The sequence below is a fragment of the Panthera tigris genome, chromosome F3, assembly GCF_018350195.1.
Source record: "Panthera tigris isolate Pti1 chromosome F3, P.tigris_Pti1_mat1.1, whole genome shotgun sequence".
Lineage (NCBI taxonomy): Eukaryota > Metazoa > Chordata > Mammalia > Carnivora > Felidae > Panthera > Panthera tigris.
In genome coordinates, this window is record NC_056678.1 from 40,648,933 (window position 1) to 40,672,365 (window position 23,433).

Sequence of the window (23,433 nt, forward strand, 5' to 3'; positions counted from 1 at the left end):
TACAAGGGTAGCTGGCTAGATCTGAGGAGTGCTGGATAAAAAGAGAGGAGGAGGAGGAGGCCTCCTCCAGAGGCCTGTGACTGATTTCCTTTTCTGTTTTCCACCCTGTGAACTGGATTTATGCCCCCTCTACCCTCCCCCACATCTCTGGAAGGCCCAGACCTATCAATCACAGCAACAACAGTATGGATATGGAGGCTGAGGAGTACCTCCTGAGGCTGGACTTGCACTGGTAGCTGTGGTCTAGGGAATCCATCCTTGGGCCTCAGGGTCCTGCTCATCTGCTTTTGAATCACAGCTTTACTGCTCTCTAGCTATGTTTGTCGTTTGGCAGCTGACTTAACCTTCTCAGCCTTGTTTTCCTGACCTGGCAAATGGGGATAATAAAAGCTACTTTAGAAGGTTGTTGTGAGGTTTAGAAACCATGTCTCAATGAAAGAGAGATACTGATACCGTCTAGGGAAGAGGGATTTGCTGGGTGTCCCCTTGAGATCTCTGTAAGGATACTGAAGCACCTGGGAGTTCCCACTCTAAAGGCAAACCAGGAAGGCTCCTTTGTGCCCCCTTTCCTGCCAGGCTAAAAGCGCTCAATGTATTTGGGGATCCCTCCTCCACCACCTGATTGTAGACCTAAGGGTGGTCTGATTCTCCTAGGCTCCCACCTGGGAGAGTGGTTGTTACATCCTGTGTGGTGCTGTTCCTGGTCTAGGTGAGGGCTGTCATGGGCACGGGCGGGGGGGGCGGGAGAGAGCAGGGCCCCAACTGCAGTGAAGAGGGAGGGGTGTGGCTCCTGTGACCTACCACAGGAATGTTTTTAAATCTTCTTCCATCAGCCTTTGAAAAAATGATGATCCAGTGAAAGCAGCAACTGCATCTGCTCCATTAGCAAGTGAAGTAGAATCAGCTTTCTCCGCCTTGGGGCTCTCTTGGCTGGAACTCTGGTCAGTCCTTGATGTAGGGCTTGGGGGAGTCTGGGGATGCTTCAGGGACAACGTAGGTGAGTTGGGCTCTTGGGGGGTCCCTGGGCACTACAACGTGGGTAGGGGAGCGGTTCCCAGGAGAGGTGCAGGTGGAGCCTAGATACAGCTCTAGGTTTCATCACAGAGGTAGCTCCCAAAGGGGGTGGTCTGGTGTGCTCATGTGGCCATGGTCCCCTGATGGGGACTCAGCCCAAGGGGAGAGGCAGAAGTGGCCTGTGTGGCACCGTGCCAGTGCAGGGATTAAACAGGGGAACGCTGAAATCTCAGGGGTATGGCTGTCATGGGTCAGTGGTCTTGGGTCCTTGTCGTGGGTGGCCAGCTGATTAGCTCAGTCGGCCAGTGCATGGCTCAGCTCTGTGCTGGATGCCAAGGTCAGCAGCTCAGGGACCACACATACCTTTAATCGGGTCCATTCTTGTCCCTTTGGTCCTGCTTGGCATTGTCACTGAGGCACGTAGCTGATCGTTAGTGGAATGGCGGGATAGGAGAAGGAGGACAGAGTAAATCTGCTCTCACCGCTACTGGGGAGGAATTCTCACTACGGTCTTGAGGCCAGGCTAAAGCATAGTGCTCCTTCTTATCTTAAAGACCCTCTATTTCTCCACCTGGCAGCAGTTGCTAGATTTTATCCTGTTCTTATTTTGCAGGCTGAGCATGGAGATTCTCACAGCTGCTGTTAGTACCTACTTGACACATTCTGAGATCTCTTTGTGAAAGTACTTCTCAGGCCCTCCAATGGGACTGTCTTTGGCATGCTGGGGGCTGGGGGCAGGGCAGCACGCCCTGTATGGGAGACGGTGGGCAGGCAAAGGGTGACTTAAGAGCGTCCTTTCAGACTGTGGCCTGGTGGGTGGGAAGGAAGTAGGAGTCAGGGAAGCCTTGGACGGGGTCCTACGGGCCTAGGTGATGGGGCAGCCACTGGAGGAGTGGAGGCAAGCTGGTTGTGCGTGCCTGAACACACACGGCTTTGCCCTGTCTGCTGGAGGACATTCAGCTCATTCAGTAGTGGCATCAAGTCATTCAGGTACAAATCAGAGGAAAGGGGGAGGCGGTCATTGCTTTTCTCTTCCTAGTGGAAATTATTTCATCCGTGAGTAGGGCAGTCCTGAAGCCCTGACTCTCGGTCATTTCGCGCTGTAGTTCTATAAATCCATCAATGTTTAGGGGTCTACCTTGACTTCTCACAGTTTAGCCTGTAACTGGTCCCGGGCCACAGAGTCAAAGGTCAGAGCAAGGCCAACAACAGCCAGAAACAATCCCTTGCAGTTGCCGACAGCTTTTTCCACAGTGTGAAAGGGGCCACCCCAGTGGTCTCGGGTGGACCAGCCGTACCGTGGTGGTCTTTTCTCTGCCCACATGTCCTCTGTCTCCGTCTTCACCCAGAGCCCGTTTACCCCTGGAGAGTCAACTTGAGCATTTGCCTCCTCGTACATAAACATTTGCCTACATTTTCAATCCTTTCCCTAGGACACATTTCTAGATCTGGCATTGTTCCCACAGCAGTGTATGAGAGCCCTGTGGCCCTGTACCAATGGTGGATAATATGCATTTTCTAAAAGGTAGTGAATTTGATAGCAGAAATGATAACATTTCACGGGCATCTCTTCGATTTTAAGGAGGCCTTTTCTTTTTGTTGGGCTTTGGCCAATTGTACGTATTATTTTGTGAATTCCTTGTTCAAGTCTTTTGCTTTTTATTCTGTGGGGCATTTGCTTTCTCTTATTGATTTGGTAGAATTCCCTGTGCTTAAAGGTATTAACTCCTTGTCCCCCATATATGTTGCAAGTATCTTTATAGTTTCTTGGTGGCTTGAGCCTTTTGAAAGGGCTCTTGTGTTCATACAGAGATTTTCATTCTTATGCACTCAAGTCTATCAGTGCTTTCTTTTGTAATTTCTGCCTGTGACGTGGGGCATCTAAAGGCCTTTCCCACAACAAAATTATGGAAGCATTTATGTGTGTGCTCTGAAAATTCTTTTATGGTTTCATTTTCTACATTTCCTACCCTTAACTCTTTCACCTATCTGAAATTGATTGATTGTGTCTTTGTAAATGGCTTCAAATTCCCTTGGGAATGAAAGTGATTAATAGAGCAATTAATTCATTAATTAACATGGCAGGGAAGAGAAGCTGGTAGAGGAGGAGAGGTTGAGGGTATGGGAGAGAGATGCGATAATTAATGGATCAGGGTCTGGGAGGGAAGGGATTGAGTGCTGGGGGAGGGGGGGTACCTAGAGGGTTCTGCCTGTATCTTAAACGTGGGACACTTAATCTGTGAGACCAGAGGCCCAGGGTGGCAGAGGTCACTTTTGCTAGGTTGGGAGGTGGATGCGGAATGGGCTAGAAAGGAAGACTGTGAGTCCAGTGCCCAAATCTCCAGTGACTGAAGGGGTGGGGGCAGTGGATAGGGACCAGGAGAGATGGGCATCAACGAGGACCAGTGAATAGTATGAGCCAGGTGGCAGGAGCCCGAGGTCAGAGAAGGTTTGCAAGTTTATGATTGGTGGGGATTGGGATCGGCTGCTCCGCCTTTGGGCCCAGTGGGATCTGGAGGATTACACTCCGCTGGAGAGGTATCCTGGGCACTTTTGTCAGATAAAGTGGCAAGTGGAAGGAACACGCAGAGCAAAGGCGGACGGCACAAGGAAGTTGGTTTACCGTGGTCAGTGCCTTGTAGACTCAGGCTACAAGGAAGGGTCTATCCCCTATCAGGGGAGGGCAACAGAGGCAAGGGAAGTCAAATTAACTCCGTTTGTAGAGAGCACCATAGTTCCCAAAACACTTTCACGTATGTGTCTGCATAGGAGACTCACAGCAGCATTTGAGAGAGGGGAGGTAAAGGGGTTTTTGTCTAGAGTCAGGCAGGGAGGCACTGACTGAATCAGGATGTGAAGCCAGGAGTCCCAGTGTCCAGCCTGGATGCTGATGCCTCCTCCCCTGACCTCATCATCATCTTTATACCCTCAGGGATGGAAACTCAGGATGGTGCCTAACGATCTTCTTTTCTCTCCTCTCTCTGCAGGACAGTAGTCCTCATTGCCACCTTGCCAACCATGAATGGGATGGCCAATGTGAACTCGGCCAGCCGGCCCCACTATGCCTCCTCCATACCTGTGCCTCGAGCTGCTTCCCAGACCAGGATTCATACACCGGGCGCCTCTCCCCAGCTGCGGCCACGCCAGGCTGGCCTGGCCCTGAGCCCCCAGCGTTCGGCCTCCCCGAGACTGGGCAAAGCAGGAGGCCCTTCCAGAAACTCCTCTCCTAAGGCCTCTCGGGGGAGAGGCTCCCCCAAGACTTCTGGGGCAGGGAGAGAGTCAGCTGAGGGTGGTGAAGGCCTCTCCAGCTCCCCATGGAGCAGTCCCAGGGCAAGCCCAAAAGCTGCCCTCTCCAGCCGGGCTGGGTCCAGAAGAACTGGGGAGACACAAGGCACCCAGGGAAAGAAGAAGGTGGCTCAGGAAGGGATTCCAGTCCGCCAGACCCGGGGCAGGAGCCCATCCCGAATGAGCTCTCATGGAGAAACTCAAATACCAGGGGCTCCTGAAGGTCGAAAACCTCCTAACCACCCGGGAAACTACAAAAGTCCAGGGATCTCGAAGTCTTTGGAGCCTGATGCCGGGGCAGCATCAGGGGCTTCTTCCCCAGTGTGCAGCCCTGTGCAGAGCAAGCGCCCCTCCCCCACCCCAGGGGCCATCAGCTTCGCCTCGGTCCATCAGCAGAGTCAGCCAGTCACAGCCACAGTAGCCCCCTTCCAGTACAGGTGAGCTGGGGTGGGGGGCAGATGGGGAGGAAGGGAGGGAAGCATGGAGCTGGGATTCAGTGGCAAGTCCAAAGAGGAGGGAGCCTGGGTGATGAGTAGCTGGTGGAGACCAGGGGGCCTGGAGTATAGAAGAAGTGAGGCAAAGAGTTGGGAGAGTGGAGATAGGATTGGGGACATAAAAGGTGGACCAGGATCTAAGCAAGGTTTTTGTCAGAGGCCTCAACTCTGGGGACTCTGTAACAAACAGGATCATAAGGAGAGTATCATCCCAAGATGTCCATCTCCCTGGGCTCTGAGACAGTAGATTAGGGTGTTGTGGATGCTTAAGCAGCTAGAGGTGCAGGTAGGTAGGTCAGTCTCACCCAGCTCATCTGGGATATTTGCCACCACTGTGAGTTAGACTAACTGCATTGTCATGGGCATGGTGCCTTCAGTTCATAGTGAGTGAAGTCCTAACTGTTCCTCTTGGCCCTCCCATAATACTCTGTATCTGTCTGTCTGTCACTCAGTCTCTTTCTGTCCACTTACCATATTTCTTTATACATAACTGTTTACCTCGTGCCTGGCCTACCAAGGACAGTCAGTATTGCTTTCTAAATGGTCAGACAGGGGTCGCCACCTTTGGCGCTGGCCCAGCCCCCATTCATAACAACATGGTCAACAAATTAGTCTCTAGTTTTCTTCAGACATGGCGACTTGAGTGCATAGGAAAACATGTCCATCAAGTACGTATGCTTCTTTTTCTTTTTTCCTTTTTTTTTTAAAAGTTTATTTGTTTTGAAAGAGTGAGAGAGAGAGAGAGAGAGAGAGAGCAGGGGGAGGAAAGAGAGAGAATCCCAAGCAGGCTCCACACTGTCAGCACAGAGCCTGACGTGGGGCTCAAACCCACGAATCGTGAGATCGTGACTTGAGTTGAAACCAAGAGTCGGTGGCTTAACCAACTGAGCCACCCAGGTGCCCTTAGTACACACGCTTTTTAAATAAAAATATAACTTTACTGGGGCGCCTGGGTGGCTCAGTCGGTTAAGCGTCTGACTTCAGCTCAGGTCATGATCTCATGGCTTGTGGGTTCATGCCCCGCGTCGGGCTCTGTGCTGACAGCTCGGAGCCTGGAGCCTGCTTCAGATTCTGTGTCTGCCTCCCTCTCTGCCCCTCCCCCGCTCATGCTCTATCTCTCAAAAATAAACAAACATTAAAAATAATAATAATAATTAAAATATATGTATATATAACTTTACTAAAATGGCCACATTAAGGAAACCAAGTTTTTTTTTCAATATATGAAGTTTATTGTCAAATTGGTTTCCATACAACACCCAGTGCTCATCCCAAAAGGTGCCCTCCTCAATACCCATCCCCCACCCTCCCCTCCCTCCCACCCCCCATCAACCCTCAGTTTGTTCTCAGTTTTTAAGAGTCTCTTATGCTTTGGCCCTCTTCCACTCTAACCTCTTTTTCTTTTTCTTTTTTTTTCTTCCCCTCCCCCATGGGTTTCTGTTAAGTTTCTCAGGATCCACATAAGAGTGAAACCATATGGTATCTGTCTTTCTCTGGATGGCTTATTTCACTTAGCATCACACTCTCCAGTTCCATCCACGTTGCTACAAAGGGCCCTATTTCATTCTTTCTCATGGCCACATAGTACTCCATTGTGTATATAAACCACAATTTCTTTATCCATTCATCAGTTGATGGACATTTAGGCTCTTCCAATAATTTGGCTATTGTTGAGAGTGCTGCTATAAACATTGGGGTACAAGTGCCCCTATGCATCAGTACTCCTGTGTCCCTTGGGTAAATTCCTAGCAGTGCTATTGCTGGGTCATAGGGTAGGTCTATTTTTAATTTTCTGAGGAACCTCCACACTGTTTTCCAGAGCAGCTGCACCAGTTTGCATTCCCACTAACAGTGCAAGAGGGTTCCCATTTCTCCACATCCTCGCCAGCATCTGTAGTCTCCTGATTTGTTCATTTTGGCCACTCTGACTGGCGTGAGGTGATATCTGAGTGTGGTTTTGATTTGTATTTCCCTGATGAGGAGCGACATTGCACATCTTTTCATGTGCCTGTTGGCCATCCGGATGTCTTCTTTAGAGAAGTGTCTATTCATGTTTTCTGCCCATTTCTTCACTGGGTTATTTGTAAGGAAACCAAGTTTTAATTACTGAGCGTCACATGGTTTAGAGAGGCTCAAATGCAAATTAAGTACCTCCCTGACTAACCTGACTTTCTGGGTTTTCTCTCTGTGCTAGTGTGAGGAGAAACCCACTTCCGTTTGGGGTTTAAAAAGTTGGTACACCATTCCTGGGACACAGGGAATCTCTGTGGTGACAGAGCGTCTGGAGGGAGGCACTGGAAACCGCAAGGAGCTTTGACTTTTATTAGGAGCCAACAGTGTGACTCGGGCTCTGAAAAGTTCCGGGCACTCTTACACCTCAGCAGTAGATGTCCGGCGTCCAGGACAAGGAAGCCAATATTCCCACTCTGTTCACCATGTGGTCAGGCCTCTTTTAGAGTATCACTTCGGGACATCGCGTTTTAAAAGGACACTGATGCACAAAAACACATTTCGAGAAAGACGGACAGGTTGGTGTGGGATCCAAAAAAGGTGTGAGAAGAATGGTGAAAGGAACCGAGGCAGTTTACTTTGGAAAAGGAAAGCTTCGCGAGAGGCTCTGAGAGCTGTTCTCAAATATTTGAAGAGCTGTCACGTTGTAAGATAACTTAGATTTACCTGGTGCAGCTCCAGAGCACTAAGCATCATGGTGGTTGGAAGTCAGTTTGAGACAGACTGGAAGGTGAGTGGGAAAAACTTGCCAGCAACTGGAGAGGTTTACAAATTACTGATAAGGCAGTGAGCTTCCCGTCATGGCAGGCATTCTAGCTGACTCCACGATCAAAGGACATTCTTACCTGGGCGATCCCTGCCTCTCGGAGCATCTCTTCTGCCTGAAGGGCTGCCCACGCAGCACTCCGTGTGGCTTTTCCTAAGGAGCTCCTCACTTCTGTCCCTCGTGCCCGCCACGTAGATTCTCCCGCTGATGAGAGAACGCAAGGAAGCAAAAATGCAGGGCAGACCTTCCTTCGCGTGGCCTTTTCCCAATTAGTACAGTGTTTCCCTGGTGACTCTTTGACTTTCTTCTCCTACCTGATCTCCTTCATTTTGAATTCAATCTTTGGGAAAAGTGTCTAGGCATTAAATTGTTTAAGATTTTACATTACCTACCCTACAAGTCCCTTGGCAGATTTAGACTCTGACATTTTTCGAAGAGGTCAGAACTCCTTCCTTGGAACATTCCAATGCAACACTTTACTGCATGTTATGCTCGCTTTGGCAGCACATGTACAAACATTTATTGCATGTTTGCATTTGAAACAGAAGTGGAAATGTGTTGTACCAACCCCGGAGAGGAGGCGGTCCTTTACCATGCTCCCTCCTACACCCTGCTCTAATCCTGGCCCTGGATTAGGGTGGTAGGGAGGGTCATGGTTTGGGCAAGGAAAGATTAGGACGAAGGCACCCCTATGTGCCGCAAGCAGGCTGGTGGGAGCCCGGTACGCCCCGTGGGACCTGGAGCTGCTGCCCAGGGCCAGGCTGGGCTACCTTTGCAAGTTTCATAGCCAAGGAGGTGCCATTTGCTCCCTAGAAGTCACAGATCTCCTGTCTTCATGGAAATTTCCTGCCCCCACCCCCCAGCACCTTAGCCTTTACTTTGGCCTTCTGCAAAGCTCCAGCTGATCACAGAAGAGAGGTTATCATGCTCCTCTCCCCGTCTCCAGCCTGTCCTGCCTGACCTGCTTCTCCAGGGAACAAATCCATCAGCCATCTTTTTCCTTGCCCATAACCATCTCTTTCCTAGGATCTGAGTGTGGCCCTTCCCAATGAAGTTCATCTCCTGCCTCTTCTCTGACCTGCCGCTGCCTCCCTCTGGTTGCCCCTGCTCGCTGGACCCAGAAAAGGCATAAATGCCTCTCAGTCTGCTCTCCAGATCCTCTGGTCTCATACTTGTGGTTCTCTCAGGTTCCCTCAGGTTTCCTCAGGTCTTCAACCTCCTTCTCCTCTGCTCTCCTGGAAAAAGGCCGCCTAAAGGATCACCACCCTGTTGCTGCCTTTTTCCAACTGCCGGGTGTTTTCCTTTTCTAACAGTTCTCTCCTTCCCTCCTCTGATCAGACTTCAGTTAGGAGGGTACAGGCAATGGTGTCAGGATAGGGTTACTGGTTTTCTTCTCTCAGGTTCAACCTCTAGCCAACTTCTAACATAGATGAAACTGTCCATTTGGGCTGGAAAGTGAAAGTGAGGAGAGACAGAGGAGAGACACTGGGGTTCCTGGCTGAGTTTGGGGGCGGGGGGAGAATGGAGGCAGGCAGAGATGAAAGTGTGAAATCAACTGAGGTTAGAGCGATAGAGGCTGCCTTCCTCAGTGTTCCTGGGCCAGTGCAAGCTCTAACAAGCATGAGAGCAAACTATTTGTATTTTTTTTTAAATGTTTACTTGAGAGAGAGTGGACAGAGTGTGAGTGGGGGAGGGCAGAGAGGGGGAGGGCAGAGAGAGAGAGGAGGAGACACAGAATCTGAAGTAGGCTCCAGGCTCTGAGCTGTCAGCACAGATGCAGAACTCGAACTCGTGAACTGTGAGATCATGACCTCGGTTGGAGGCTCATCCAACTGAGCCATGCAGGCGCCCCAAACTATTTGTATATTTTTGAGACAGAGAGAGACAGAGCATGACTGGGGGAGGGTGGGGGGAGGGCCAGAGAAGAGAGGGAGACACAGAATCCGAAGCAGGATCCAGGCTCTGAGCTCTCAGCACAGACGCAGAACTCGAACTCACGAACTGTGAGATCATGACCTCGGTTGGATGCTTATCCAACTGAGCCACGCAGGTGCCCCAAACTATTTGTATTTCCTTAAGGTTTATTTATTTTTGAGACAGAGAGAGACAGAGCATGACCAGGGGGAGGGCCAGAGAGAGAGGGAGACACAGAACCCGAAGCAGGCTCCAGGCTGTCAGCACAGAGCCCGACGCGGGGCTCGAACTCACAGAGCGCGAGATCATGACCTGAGCCGAAGTCGGACGCTTAACCGACTGAGCCAGGGACGCTTAACCGACTGAGCCACCCAGGCACCTCAAACTATTTGTATTTCTAACGCTAGTTACTGCCTACCTGCTCTGGGTCAGGCGGTGCCTAGCTCTACATATACAATGCTATTCAGTGAAACATGTATACACTGTATAGAATTCCCTCTCCCCAGTTGAATGTCCTATTACTTTCTCAGCAGTGTGTTGCATTCCTTCAAAACCCCAGATCTATACTCATTTCTTCCAGGAAACCAAGCGACTTCAGCTTTTCTTTATCCCCATAATACTCAAACATCAGGCTGACATTGAACTGATGGTAGTACGTGGTGAGTGACCCCATCATACTGAGCAGTCCCCAGGGCAAGATGAGGTCTCCTGCTTTCTCGGAGTACCCCCACCCAGCTCTATTGCAAGCACCCACCTTAGGGGCCTGCACACACACAAGAACTCAATACTGCCTGCATGGCTTAGAAAGAGCCATTCAGGGGCAGCAAACACCTCACACAACCCTGGACTGTCAGACTGATCTGGGCCTTGGAGGTCATCTCTTCTGTCCCATGATGGAAGCGGGACCCAGAGAGAGAAAAGATTTGCTCTGCATTGCACAGCAAGTTAACAACAGAGCTGAGCCCAGAGGCCCAGCCATCTAGGTTGAAAAAAGGAAAAACTGGAGAGAGGAAGATGAAATTTCAGTCGCACTGGAGACTCACAGGGTCCCCTGACCCAGCCCCCGTCCCCAGGACCAGCCGTCAACTTCCCCTCCTGCGTGTACAGCTCACCCCTCCCCCTCCTACCAAGCTGCCAAAGGGTCCATTTAGCTGGAGACAGCGGGCGGACGGGTGGGCGGGCCAGCTCTGAGAGCCCAGGGTAATTGCCTATAATAAAAGCTCCCACAGCCTTTGTTCCTGGGAGCGATTGTACAGTTAGGGTTGTGCTCAGAAGTCTGCATGCACTTGGGAGCTGGTGCCCGGAGACCTCACCCTTCCTTCCTGCTGCCACACTGGCCCAGCATGAACTTATCCTCCTGGAGTCATTGTGACCTCAACTAAGCCTACCCCTCCATCTTCCCCCGGGTTGTGAGCAAGCCCAAGGAGGCCTGTGTGCCCCCTGAGCTCTCATAAGGAGTCAGTGACCTCAGCTTCAGAGGGAGCTCTTCCCTCTGTGTGTGCATGGCTATAATGCAGGCATGGCCCGAAGGCAGGGATCGCAGCAGGAGGAAGGACCCGAGGCCTGGGTTTCCTCTGTCCTGTGGGTGATTTGTGTTCCTGGGAATGGGTGGAATACCAAAGGGTGACTGGCATCGGGCATCCCCGTGCCCTCTGGAGTTCCCCCCCCCCCAGAGCCCCTACCACTGGCCAAAGTTTGCCCAAGGCGTGCTGCGTGCTGGAGTGCACACGTGTGCGTGCCTGCCAGGGAGGGTCCAGCCCAGAGGGGTGCAGGGCACAGCAGAGGAGAAGATCCGAGCTCCAAGGGGATTTCCTTAGCTCCTTGGAGAAGCTTTGAGGCCAGGAGAACCCCTGCTATGAGTGACCACCCGTTCTCTGTCCCACAGGCTTCAGACAGACCAGGAACCTGGTCCCGTCCCCCAGGCTAGCTGGGCCCTCGATGGCTATTCTGGCCCCCCTGGTGGGACTGAGGAGAGCTTCTCCTACACAGGTAAGTGTTCTGGGGGAAAGACTTCCTCTTGGGGGTGGAGAGGCCACTGGACTAGATGTCTCCCCACTGCCCATGTGGAAGAAGTGACTTTGCTAAACAGGTCCCTCTCTTAACCATGAGACGTCAACCTGTGAATTGCACTTTGAGTTTCTGCCATGCTTGACTCAACCCAGGGTTGGTCCATCAAATCAAGCAGCACTTCAGAGTCAGGCTAGGAAAGCGGCCAGTGGGTGCCCTGTTTATCCAGGGGTCGGTTTCGGGAGCCACCGAGGGCCTGACAAAAAAGTAACAAGCTGGGAGACTGAGACGCAAGAGCCAGGTTCCAAGCAAAGCCCAGATGAACAGCGAAGGTGTCCTGGGAACCAGCGATGGTGTCCAGAGCCATTTGGCTAACTGCCTGACGACTGCTTCCTCTCCCGGGACCACTTTTCACAGGCCGCTCCCACACATATCATCTTTCCTGTGGCACCCTATAGTCACAACATAGTGACCTATAGTCACCTGATGCTTGTAGTCCTGGTGACTGAGCCTCAGGAGCCAGAATGTGAGACTCACCAAGAAGACCCCTGAAAGTCGGATACAGTGATATTCTGTAAGCGCAGAGACACTGCTTGTTCCCAGGTGCATCCCCAGTCTGGCCTCTGGCCCACGGCAGGTGCTCAGCAGGTGTCTCTGAATGAGTGACTGGTGAATGAATGGATGGGTGAATGCCTGTCAGGCACTACATTGGTCAGAATCTAAACTCTCCGCAGCGTTTGGGTGTGTGTGCTGATTTTCTTGCAACATTTAAGTAATACCCAGAGGGTGACTGTGGTGCACACGAGAGATACAGGAGACTCCATCCTGCCGGGCACCGGCTCTACCTATCCTTTGCTTGCCCCAGGAAGAGAATGAGCTTGCTTTTGGCAAACCTGGGATTGTCCAGAGAGTTTGTCTTAGCTTCGTCTCAGTGTTTTGCTCTGGTGGGCAAAGCTGGGGCATAGAACACAGCCTGACCCTTGTCTTGGATGTGCCATTTCTGCCTTCTTTGTCCCCTGTATGCTTGTGGTTGGGTGTTCCTCTTGGCTGGGGGCTGGGCCCTTTTGAGGCTTCTGCTGGCCTGGGCCCCAGCAGTGGTCTTGGGACCATTGTGACCCTGAAAACAGAGCAGCAACACGCATTCCATGGCAAGACTTGTAGAGGTTTACGGGGGTAGAGACTGGGCATCTAGAAAGTAAGCCATTGCCTCCCACAACAAGTACACACGCAGAGGAACCAGGGCATGGCGGGGGACAAAGGAAACCAAATTTCACTGGCACTGAAAAACCATCAGAATTAGAATGTGGTAACCAGGAAACTATGTGGAGCTCTATTTTTACATTTGCAGTTTTGTTAGTGTAATGGCTTCCTTATGTGTATGCCACGTTGTTGGAGGCTAATGATCTCCACCTAACCAGGCACTCGGTCCTAATTATTATCTGATGAGTTGGTGAGAGGACTTTCACGTTTAGCGTCTGCTGCAGACTGGCTTTAGGAGTCCCCCAGGCTTGTCAGCCGGAAGACCATCCTTCCCAGCTAGCTGGTTTGGGTTCCACTGTGGGGTGGGGTGCCAATGAGCCTCTGGAGGCGATAAAGAAAGTGAGAAACCCTTGCTTCCTCCAAGGCTCCTGGGGAAGAGGAACAAGGTTCACTGCACGGCTTCTGCCCTGCACTGGCTGGTCGTCATGGTGACCCATCTCAGCCAACGATATACCAAGCTCTTTGAAGGGTTGGATGGAAGGAAAGATTTGGGGTCTGCCTGTGCTTTGTAGGGGAGCCTGTACTCAAGCCTGAAGAAAACAGATGAGGTGAGAGATAATGGAAGGCTTCCGTTTTATGCCCTGCTCCCCTACCTTTGAACTTCACTCCTAGCATGTGGTGACTCATTCATTCATTTCTTCTTTCATTCAACCAACAAACCATCAGTGAGTGTTTGTCTTGTGCCAAACACCGTGCTCAACCCAAAGGTAGAAGATGAATAAGGGGCACCTGGCTGGTTCAGTCGGTAGAGCATGCCATTCACGGTCTTGGGGTCGTGAGTTCAAGCCCCACATTGGGCATGGAGCCTGTATTTTTTTTAAATTTTTAAGGATTTATTATTTATTTTTGAGAGAGAGAGAGGCAGAGCATGAACAGGGAGGGGCAGAGAGAGAGACACACACACAGAATCTGAAGCAGCTCCAGGCTCTGAGCTGTCAGCACAGAGCCTGATGCAGGGCTTGAACCCATGAACTGCGAGATCATGACCTGAGCTGAAGTCAGATGCTTAGCCGACTGAGCCACCCAGGTGCCCCAATTTTTTTTAAAAAAATAAATAAATAATTTAAAAATTTGAAATGGCATTTATGTATAAAGATGAATACGACTTTGACCTGTTTTCAAGGCGTTCATAGTCTAAGGATTCGCTCCAGTGAGCCTGACCCACAGGATCTGTCGGCATCCCCAGTGACCCGGTGACCTGCCCTTGTAGGAGTCAATAGGACAGCCCAGTCAGTCCTTCCCTGACGAGGCCCTGCAGCATGAGGAAAACGCCGGGGTTATGCTGTCCAGTTTGTAGAAGGATACTTGGGTGCCTTGGAGAATAGAGTGCCATATCCTATATCGGTGTCATTCACAGAACCCAGCCCAGTCATTTCAGTTATCGATCCTGTGATTCCCATATCGATTTGTAGACGACAAGGGGCCGGTCTGCTTTCTTTTGTGGTTCAGATGTCCTTCTTGTTTGTGAGTCCATCTTGTTCCCCATGACGTAGCACCGTGCCTGCTGGTCAGTGTTTGGTGAAATGGTGAATTGAGTGAGTGAGGAAGGAATCGAAAGTCAGTGGTTATGGAATCACCTACCCTCTGTGGGCCTGTTTCTTGCCGGCTGAGGAGGAGCAAGCAGGCTTTCTCTGCCCTCTTCCCAATATGGTCCTTTCTGGCACCCAGGCATCTGCGGGGGCGGGGGGGGGGGGCGGACACAGAAGCCTTGAGGGGAGCAGGAAAAGGGTAAGACCTTTCTCAGCCTCGTACTACTTTCTTACCTCTGCTGCCTGGGGATAAAATCCAAACGAGGTGGAATAAGCTCTGTAGAACAGGAAGAGAATTTCCCATGATGACTCGGTACCAAACAGCGGTGTTGGGGTTGGCCTTCCTATGTCCCGAAGGTGTTCTGCCCCGAGCCCATGGGCGTTGGTGTGTGTGCCCTAACCCAGTCCTGGTTCACCTGGCTGTGCTGGTCAGGGCCCTGTGCTGGTCCCATCTGCTAACGGTCAGCACAAAAACATTGCATAGGCCACCATCAGATCTTAATTTGGAAAGCCAAGGGAAGCCAGTGCTGACATTTCTGTGTGCCCACATGTGTGAGGCCGTGTGCAGGAGGACTAGGAGAGGTTGCCCCAAGGTTGACACAGATTCCTTAATTACTTCCACTTTGTGGCATGTTTGAATGAGCGCTAAGTGGACACATAATGAGGGGATCTTCTCTCATCATAGCATGTGTCATTGGGGAACAAGCCAGAGCCTCCTCCCTGCCTTGCTTCTCACACAAGGGTTGATATATATAGAATGGGAGGGGCAGTGTGGAGTTTGGCCTTATGCTGGGGTTGTTTTGCTTTTCTCCTTTCCTCTCCCTTGTTGAGCTGACGCCATCTTTAAGCCATAATTAAGTTTCTCATGTTTTCGTGTGGATTTAGGAATGGGGATATAGAGTCCCTTTCTGAGAAAACTTGCAAACCTGGTGTGCCCTCCGCCAGGGCAGGGGAGAGGTCTGGTCACTGGACTCTGGGAGAGGAATTTGTTCTGGGCTTTTAAAGGTGGCTCCAGCACAGTGGTGCAAGCCCACTGGGCTCTTCTGGGAGCTTCAGGCCAAATCCAAGTACCCCAGGGCTATGAATGACTTGGAATCAAAGAACACAGGAAGTCAGAACTCTAATGAACTTCATGTATCACCCAGATATGGCCTCATTTTCGGTGGGAAGAGATGAGGCTCAGAAGGGAACAGACTTGTTCAAGACTCAAGACTGCCTGGTTAGTTAGCAGGTGAATTGAAGCCGGGACCCCTGCCTTCCAATGTCCCAAACACTCAAATGACCAGATGGTAACAAGGCCTACCATTTATTGAACACCTGCTGTGTGCAGAGCACAGTGCTGGATCCTTCACATAAAGTCCTTCATAAGCACCTTACATAGCCCTTTGTAGGTGGTACTCTTGTTCTGTGTTATAGATGAGGAAACTCCAGCTCAGAGAGGTTGCATGAAATCGCCCGTCCGAGGACACAGAGCTAGGGGGCTGTGCCAGGATTTGAATCCAGGCTTGTCAAAAAGTCATGCTCTGCTAGTGTTACTCCCCTGCCTTCCCGTTGCTGCCTTTACTCCCTGTGTCGGCTGCACACTGTTCAAGCTCGACGCGTTCTCCCTTAACCTCCGCCAAATGACGGGGAAGGAAACGGGGTCAGTGAGCCACAGTCCTACTGACATCCCCTCAATGTGAGCAAGCCCCGGGATGTCACTGGCTTCTCTGTCATCCCAAACCTGTGTCATTTCATGCTGAGTTCACACCGCCATGTTCCCTGCCCTCTGGGGACTTTCGGGCTAAGCTGAGCCTGATGTCCCAGCCATCCGTGGAGAGAGGACGTGCAGACAATTGACTAGAAAACACAGACCAAGTTCAGGGGCAGATGGCATTAGCTATGTTGGCAGGACTCAGGCGGCTCCATGCTGCTGTAGGCCGGAGGAGGCTCAGGAGTTCAGGGGCCCCTGGAGGCCCTGTTTGGATAAACAGGGTAGCCGTCTGGGACCAAGTAGATTTCTAGGAGCTGGGAAGGGAGGTAATAATAATATTGTGTAGCCGTGGCTAACACTTGCTATGACTTCCTCTGAATCAGGCACTGCCAATAAGCACGTTCAGTCCTTCTTTTTCCTTTTTCAAGCTTATTTATCTTAAGAAAGAGAGAGCAGGTTCGGGGCAGAGATAGAGGGAGAGAGAGAATGCGAAGCAGGCTCTGCATTGTGAGCACAGAGCCTGATGCGGGGCTCGAACTCACGAACCTGAGCTCATGACCTGAGCCGAAACCAAGAGTTGGACATTTAACCGACTGAGCTGCCCAGGTGCCCCAGCACCTTCCACCCTTCTAAAAACTGTATGAGAGTTGGCACAACTCTAGCTTTGTATCACAGCTTTACCACTGGCACTGTGCAGCCTTGGGTAAGTTATTTAATTTCTCTGTGCTTCCATGATGATGATAGTACCTTCTTCTTAGGGTTTTGTGAGGACTTAACACCAGTGTAAGCACAGTGCTTAGAAGAGCACCCAGTAACAGTAAGTGCTTAACGCATGTTTGGTATTGTTTGTTATTGAGGGGAGTGCTGTTATTAACATGCCCACTTTACAGATGAGGAAAGGCTATGTGATGTGCCTAAGGTGGTCTGACTGGGATTGGAACCCAGAGAGCTCGATTTCAGAGGTCATGCTCGTAGCCATACATGCCACGACCCTGCCAAGTCCCGAGGTGCCCCAGGGAGGCTGGGAGAGGCAGTGGGATAACCACTTACAATGCACCAGGCACTGCTCTAGACACTTGAGGTACATCCATGGACAAAACAGGCAAAGACCTCTGCCCTTGTGGAGCTTAGTATGTAGCAGTCTGGAACGGTGCAGTGTACAGCCTGTGCAGCTGTATGTGATCTGCATGATGGCCCTGAAGAAGCCCCAAGTCTGGAATATGTCTCCCATCCCAAAGACATCCCAAAGAAGCCAGGCCAGAGCTCTGGCTTCATGGCACCCCATGAGAATACAAACAGCAGCAGTCTGTGGGCCACCCGCTTCACCCCAAATCTTCAGTGCTGGAGTAGATGAATAGAAGAGGAAGGTGGGAAACTTTCCCTCGTCATTCTCCTAGAGAATTACCCCTATACCTCCATACCTGTCTGACCTAGACTCAGCTTCCTCCTGCAGGTTTTTGGAGATTCAACTCTCCCAACTGAGATGAACTGCTTTAGTTCTTCCTGAGAATTCCTGGCCATTTGTTAGCTGTCCATGCGCTTGCGGGCCACAGGAAGGTCCTGAGGATAAGGATACTAACTCGGGGGAGGTCGGCCTGGTGACTAGGAATCTCTCCAGATCCGACTACCCCACAACGACTCGAAAGTGTTAGCCCAGGAGCTGTGGGGCTGCTAGACATTTCAGCCCTGGGAGGAGGAAGGACCCTGAACCATTTGCTAAACTTCCAGGACTGCCCTTCCTTGAACCAGTGGATAGAAACTTCCATGACCAATCCGGAGAAACCCCACTTCAGTGTTGCCCTAAAGCCTTGGCTTCGCAGGTCTTTGTCCCACCCCTTTAAGCAAAGGCTGGCCAATGTTCTTCATAACTTCCCAGAAACAGGGTCTCCCTGGGAAGGCCCAGGGCTTTAGTCCCTCCCTCTGGCACCACTGAATGGACAGAAACCGGAACACAGGAACACAGGAACACAGCGTCTCCACCCCTCCCCATATGCCTCCCCATCCCCTTGATAAGAGGATTAGGGTCTCCTACTGAGAGACTTCCCGCCCCACAATAAGGTTGCCCAGCAGGCTTACACGGAAGGAGCTCTGGGAGAGGCAGTTGAAGAGAGTGAGGCGACACAGACACAATAACGGGAAGATTAAGTGCTGAGAATTACCCCAGTCATAATATTCCTCGTCCTGAGTCCTTTAAGAGGCGGAAGAAATCAAAAACCCGCCTGCCTGTGTGTGGCTCCCGGGTTGTGGGAGTCCTGTGCTTCAGAGAGAGCTGAAGATAATTAAAAAGTCAGGGCAGAGGGAAGGTCAGTGTGTATGGGGTCATCCCCAAGCCCTTTGGGGGGAGGGCGACAGGACAGAGAAAGGGTTAGTCTCAGTCGTCCCTTCTCTCCAGAAAATCATTCCACATCCACAGAGGGCTGGAAAAGGAAATAAGTGTGGTGAGAATGATCGAGGTCACATAGATAAGAGAACTTCCCAGCTGGAAGAGGGCTCTGCCCCTTTAGAAGCGGAGGGAGGGCAGCCCTCGTGTTCACATAAAGACTGGCACAGGGGTAGGAGCTTGACCCAAGGAGCCCAGGGCATCCTTCCTGCCTGAGAATCTGGGTTTCCATGGAGGCAGGAAGAAGCACAGTGGTGGTAAGCTCCTTGTGATGAAATCAGGCTGTGTGAAAGGCAAAGTTCTCATCATGCTTTGAAACTCCCACCCATCACGCGAATGAATATTCTTAACATTTGCAGAGCAATTTTTATAAGCTAAGTAATTGCCAGTGATTATTCTATTAAAATTCAATGAAATATGCATCCATAGCATTCCTCTGTTTAATTTCTCGTTTAAAAGCCTAACAAAAATTCTGATAAACCACAGAGGTGCCAACTGAAAACGTGTACAGCCATGAAACGGGAGTGGCTTTCTCTCCAAGGTGGTGACAATGTTCCCCAGCTGGTTCTGGGTCAGGTGGGCAAAGGTTTCTCCCTACTCCTACAGTTGTTGGGGTTTTTAAAAAACTTTTTGGCATCAAGAACCTCTTTCAGAACCTGGTTAGCATTATGATATGGCTGCCCAGGCAAAGGGACATAGTCACAACACAAAACTCATATTTGATGATTGGTTTTATGCACCTTCTGAATCTGGTTTGTGAACACAGATTAAGACGCTCTCATCTTCAGGGGTGATATCATCATGGCGTTGGCCAGACAACCTCGGTTTGGACCTTACGTGTTTCTCTCATCAGGTTTTTGGGTTTCCTTGGCCTATAGTAAGGTAATAGGATTTATTACAAATGGGTCAGTTCTGCTCTAAAGCAGAACATAGAGTAAATTATCTTTGAGGTTCCACTCAGCATTGTGATTCAATGACCTTAAAACAATCTACTGTGCATGGGCGGGTCGGATTTGATTCTAGGTTTGCCCACATAACAGGATACATGCACACAGGCAACTCGGGTGTCTTCGGACAACACATGGGCACAGCTGCACATATACAGTCTACCCTCCTCTTCGCCTGCCTGGTGTTCCCCCTCACAGGCCTGAGGTTGCCATGACAACTGATCTGGGCTGGTCCTGGTCTAAGGGCAATGTACCTGGGTGTTGCAGAGCTCATCTGGAGCCCAGTGTGCAATGAACACCCCAATGGATGTGTCTGGGACAATTGCCATGGCGACATACAAAGCCAAACACATGTGGGAAACATCTAAGACTTCTTATCCCGGTCTCTTTATTAGCCCGAGGAGCACAGGGATCTAATTTTAAATGAATGCAATTTTAGGGGCGCCCCGGTGGCTCAGTCAGTTAAGTCTCCGACTTCGACTTAGGTCATGATCTCACAGTTCATAAGTTCGAGCCCCGTGTCGGGCTCTGTGCTGACAGCTCGGAGCTTGGAGCCCGCTTCGGATTCTGTGTCTCCCTCTCTCTCTGCCCCTCCCCTGCTCGCACTCTGTCTCTGTCTCTCTCTCAAAAATAAACAGACATTTAAAAAAATTTAAATGAGTGCCATTTCAGAGTACTCTAGCTTAGGTGCTTTCCTTCGGCCTTCCCCTGCTCTAAGGCCATGAGCAGAGGGAGTAGAGATTTTCCACCTAATTTCTTACGTGACCAATAAGAACACATTTCATTACATGGGGAATGTAAGCTTTCTCTTAAGACCACCCAGCAAGTCAAGAAGAGAATCGGGACCCCCAAGACTTGAGAATAGGGAGGTTCCACAGGGATCCTGGACTTTTTGGTATTGCCAAGTCCACTGGAAGTGACCTCAGGACAAAGGTCATGAGGTGAACTATCAAGGGACAGGTGGCGCTGTAGATCACCACGGGAGTAATCCTTTGACCTTGTCCCCACTCCCAGGATTCTGTGGGCCAGTTTTAATGTGGCTGCACTCCTAGACCCCTATGCAGACCTCAGGTTCAGTGGGCTTCCAGGTTACAGGGAGCAGGGGTGGGATTAGGCCTGGACCAGACGGCAGGCAGGAGAGCATGAAAAGGCAAGGTTACCAGGCAGTGGAGCCAGAGTGGCGAAGGCCTTGAGTGCTGTGCGAGGTCCTCATTGGCCTCTAGACCACCAGGTTTCAGCCTTGGAGAGCCCTGTCCTGCAACCGGGCACACTGGGCTTCACGCTCGGGTCCTGTTTCCTTGTATGATAAGAGGTGACTTCCCAGGGCCTACTGTCTGCCCCTCCCGTTTCACAGAACAGGTAGGCTCCTGCCTGCTGCATCCCCATCCTGTTGCCATAGAGGCTTATGGGAGATGCATCCAGGCTGCTGTGAATGCTGAGGAACTTTACAGTTTAGAATCTCAGCCTTTCTACCCTCCTAGAAGCTCTCTCTCCCTGAGATAGGCCAGAGGGTAGACTAAGGCCTGTGGCTCCACTCCCAGCCTTTGGTTTGCTGCGCCTCACTTTCTCCAACAGGCAGGCAAATAGCAAATCTCTTCCGAGCTTACACTCCTGGCCTTGTGGCCCAGAAGAAAAATTTCCAACCCTTGGGCTCAGAGAGCTTCCTGGGGACCAGAGAGGCCAAGCCAGGGCCTTGCAGGATCTATAGAAATGGCACAACTACCAATGCCTTGGCAAAGCAAAGGTAGCGCCCAGCCTGGGAGGAGGCAAGTGGATCAATCTGGGAAGGCTTCCTGGATTAGGACCTTGGAGGTGTGAGTAAGCTGGCACATCCAGGTTGGACCACTATGCCTACTGGCCCTTTTCTTCTGCAGATGGCAGTGAAGGGTGGATCTCAAATTCCAGTGGGGACTGTCACATGTGTTGGGGAGCCTGGGCTCTGAGGACACCTGGTCTACTCTTGCCTCTGTCTCCCAGAGGTGTAGCAAAATTCTCCCCATGCCTCCGAGTAGAGCAGAGGTAGAGATGTCGGGAAGGAGAGGGCCTCAGTTGTGCTATGTCCCAAGGTCATTCCCCTGAAGAATCGGAGCTTCCCTTGAAGGGGCAAAGAGAGGGTCTGCTGGCCTCCCTGTGGCCCAAGGGCTGCAGAGAAGGAAGAAAAGACGCTGCCGGGCCATCATCCCAGGGCCTGGTTCCCATTCCAGCACACCAGCTGCAGTGTCTCTCGCCACGGGGTATTGAGAGGTCACCGCTGTTTACAATCCCCCACACATCTGTTCTGAGTCACGCATTCATTCACTTAATCGGTCGTCATCTTCCAGCTATTTCTGAGAGCCCACTATGTGCAAAGAGCTGTGATGGGTTTTGAGAAAAAATCCATCATCTGTAGACCCAACCAAAGATGGACCCTTGGGAAACACAAATGAGTGAAGAAAAAACGTTGGCGCTGGAGGTTAGGAAGTTATTAAAGTGGCTGCAGCGAACTGTGTGGAGAGAGTCGGAGAAGGCGTCCTAGAGGTTCCATCTGGCCTCAGGAAGGGCCAGGGAGAACAGAAGACTCCAATCCTTTTTCTAAAACCGGCTGCTTCTAAAGTCTTCCCTTGTGATTGATGGCAAGTCCAGTCTTAGGATTGTCCGGGCCAAAATCCTTGGGATAAGTTCAATTCCTACCAGTCCCACACACCCACTCCCAGTCTATCAGCAAATGCTAATGGCTTCAAAATATAACCAGAGTCACCACCCACTTCCAAGCCACTGTCCTCTCTCACCTCGGTTGTTGTGACTGCTTTTGCCCATGGGCCCAGCACAGCAGCCAAAGTGACCCTTTTGACGGGGAAAGCCAGGTCATGTCACCCCTCTGCTCCAAACCTGCCAGTGACTCTCCATCCTACTCAGAGTAAAATGCCACGTCCTCATAATGACCTAGAAGGCCCTCCACGCACTGCCCTCCAGTTACATCTCGGACTTCACTGCCCGTCACGGTCCCCTCCTTCCTTTCCAGCCACGCTGGTCTCCTTGCAGTCGTTCTGATGGGCCAGGCGCGTTCTCCCACAGGGCATTTGCTTGGGCTGTTCCCTCTGCCTGGACATTCCTCCCCCAGATAGCCATATAAATTGCTCCTTCTCTTCCTTCAGAGTTTTACTCAAATGTCACCTTCTTACTGAAGTCTTCTTTGGCCATCATATCGAAAATTCAACCCCCTGCTCCTGGATATTTCATATTCCCCTTCCTGCTTTGTTTTATTCCTAAGAACTTTGCAGTAGCTAACATTGCTGTCTAATTTATGCCTGTGTCTCCCTTAGAATGGGAGTTCCACGAGGGCAGGCATTTGGGTCTGTCCTCCACCACTCCTCATGGCTGGCATATGGAAGGCACTGAACAGGAGGTGAGCAATGGGGAGCTGGTTCTCTGGACGCAGACAAGACTGTGCTGAGCATCAGCTAGGCCAGCAGCCTCCAGCCTGGCCTTGTGCACATTTTGAGCGTCCCGGAGGTCCCTACTGATGGGTGAAATGACGTAGAGGGGTGACACGGCAGAGAAAAGGGCAGAAGGAGGTGAGGAGCAATGCTGGAGGACTTTCCACAGAGACGTCGGTATTGGAATCTGCTAGGGAGGTGATGAAAACAACCTCATCCCAGGGATCTGAGCAGGGCAGACTTAAAGAGGGTGCTTGTCACTCGGTTGGCCTGGCCCCAGGTGGGTGGGCTAGGCTTGCAGAGCCATGTGACTAGGCGCCTAGCCTTTGCTCTCCAGATCATGACTGTGAGCTCATATCAAGAAAACTCTTCCCTCCTCCCTGCTCTGACTGGGCCCTTGGGGGAGCCACGTGTGGACTCACCTGCCCACTATCCCCTCCCTCAGATCCCCTCTTCTCCCAAGGTCACCTTTCAAGGTCAGCATGGCAGAGGCAGCCTAAGCTCTTCTTTCTACCTTCTTCTCTCCTCTCTCCCCAGTCCAATGGGTAGGAGACCCCCCACAGACAACCTGGATTGCATCTGTTTCCCGGCACATGGTGTGAGAATGTAAAATCACACAGCAAGCCTTTCCTTGGCTGTCTGCCTATATCTTCATTCCCCAGATTGCTTTAAGTTCTTGGTCAACACATGTGGTCAAATCACTCATCCCACCCCATCA

General features: G+C 51.2%; 1 protein-coding gene across 5 annotated transcripts in view; it reads left to right on the forward strand.

Annotated features, from left to right (window-relative positions):
- NAV1 (neuron navigator 1) overlaps positions 1 to 23,433 on the forward strand; it is a 243,928-nt gene that overhangs the window by 67,107 nt on the left and 153,388 nt on the right. For all 5 annotated transcript variants that reach the window (XM_042976523.1, XM_042976521.1, XM_042976522.1 and 2 more), the window contains exons 2-3: positions 4,002 to 4,736; positions 11,369 to 11,472. In XM_042976523.1, coding sequence (XP_042832457.1) covers positions 4,033 to 4,736; positions 11,369 to 11,472 — 808 coding nt within the window. In that variant the 5' untranslated portion in view covers positions 4,002 to 4,032. The remainder of the gene's footprint in view (positions 1 to 4,001; positions 4,737 to 11,368; positions 11,473 to 23,433) is intronic.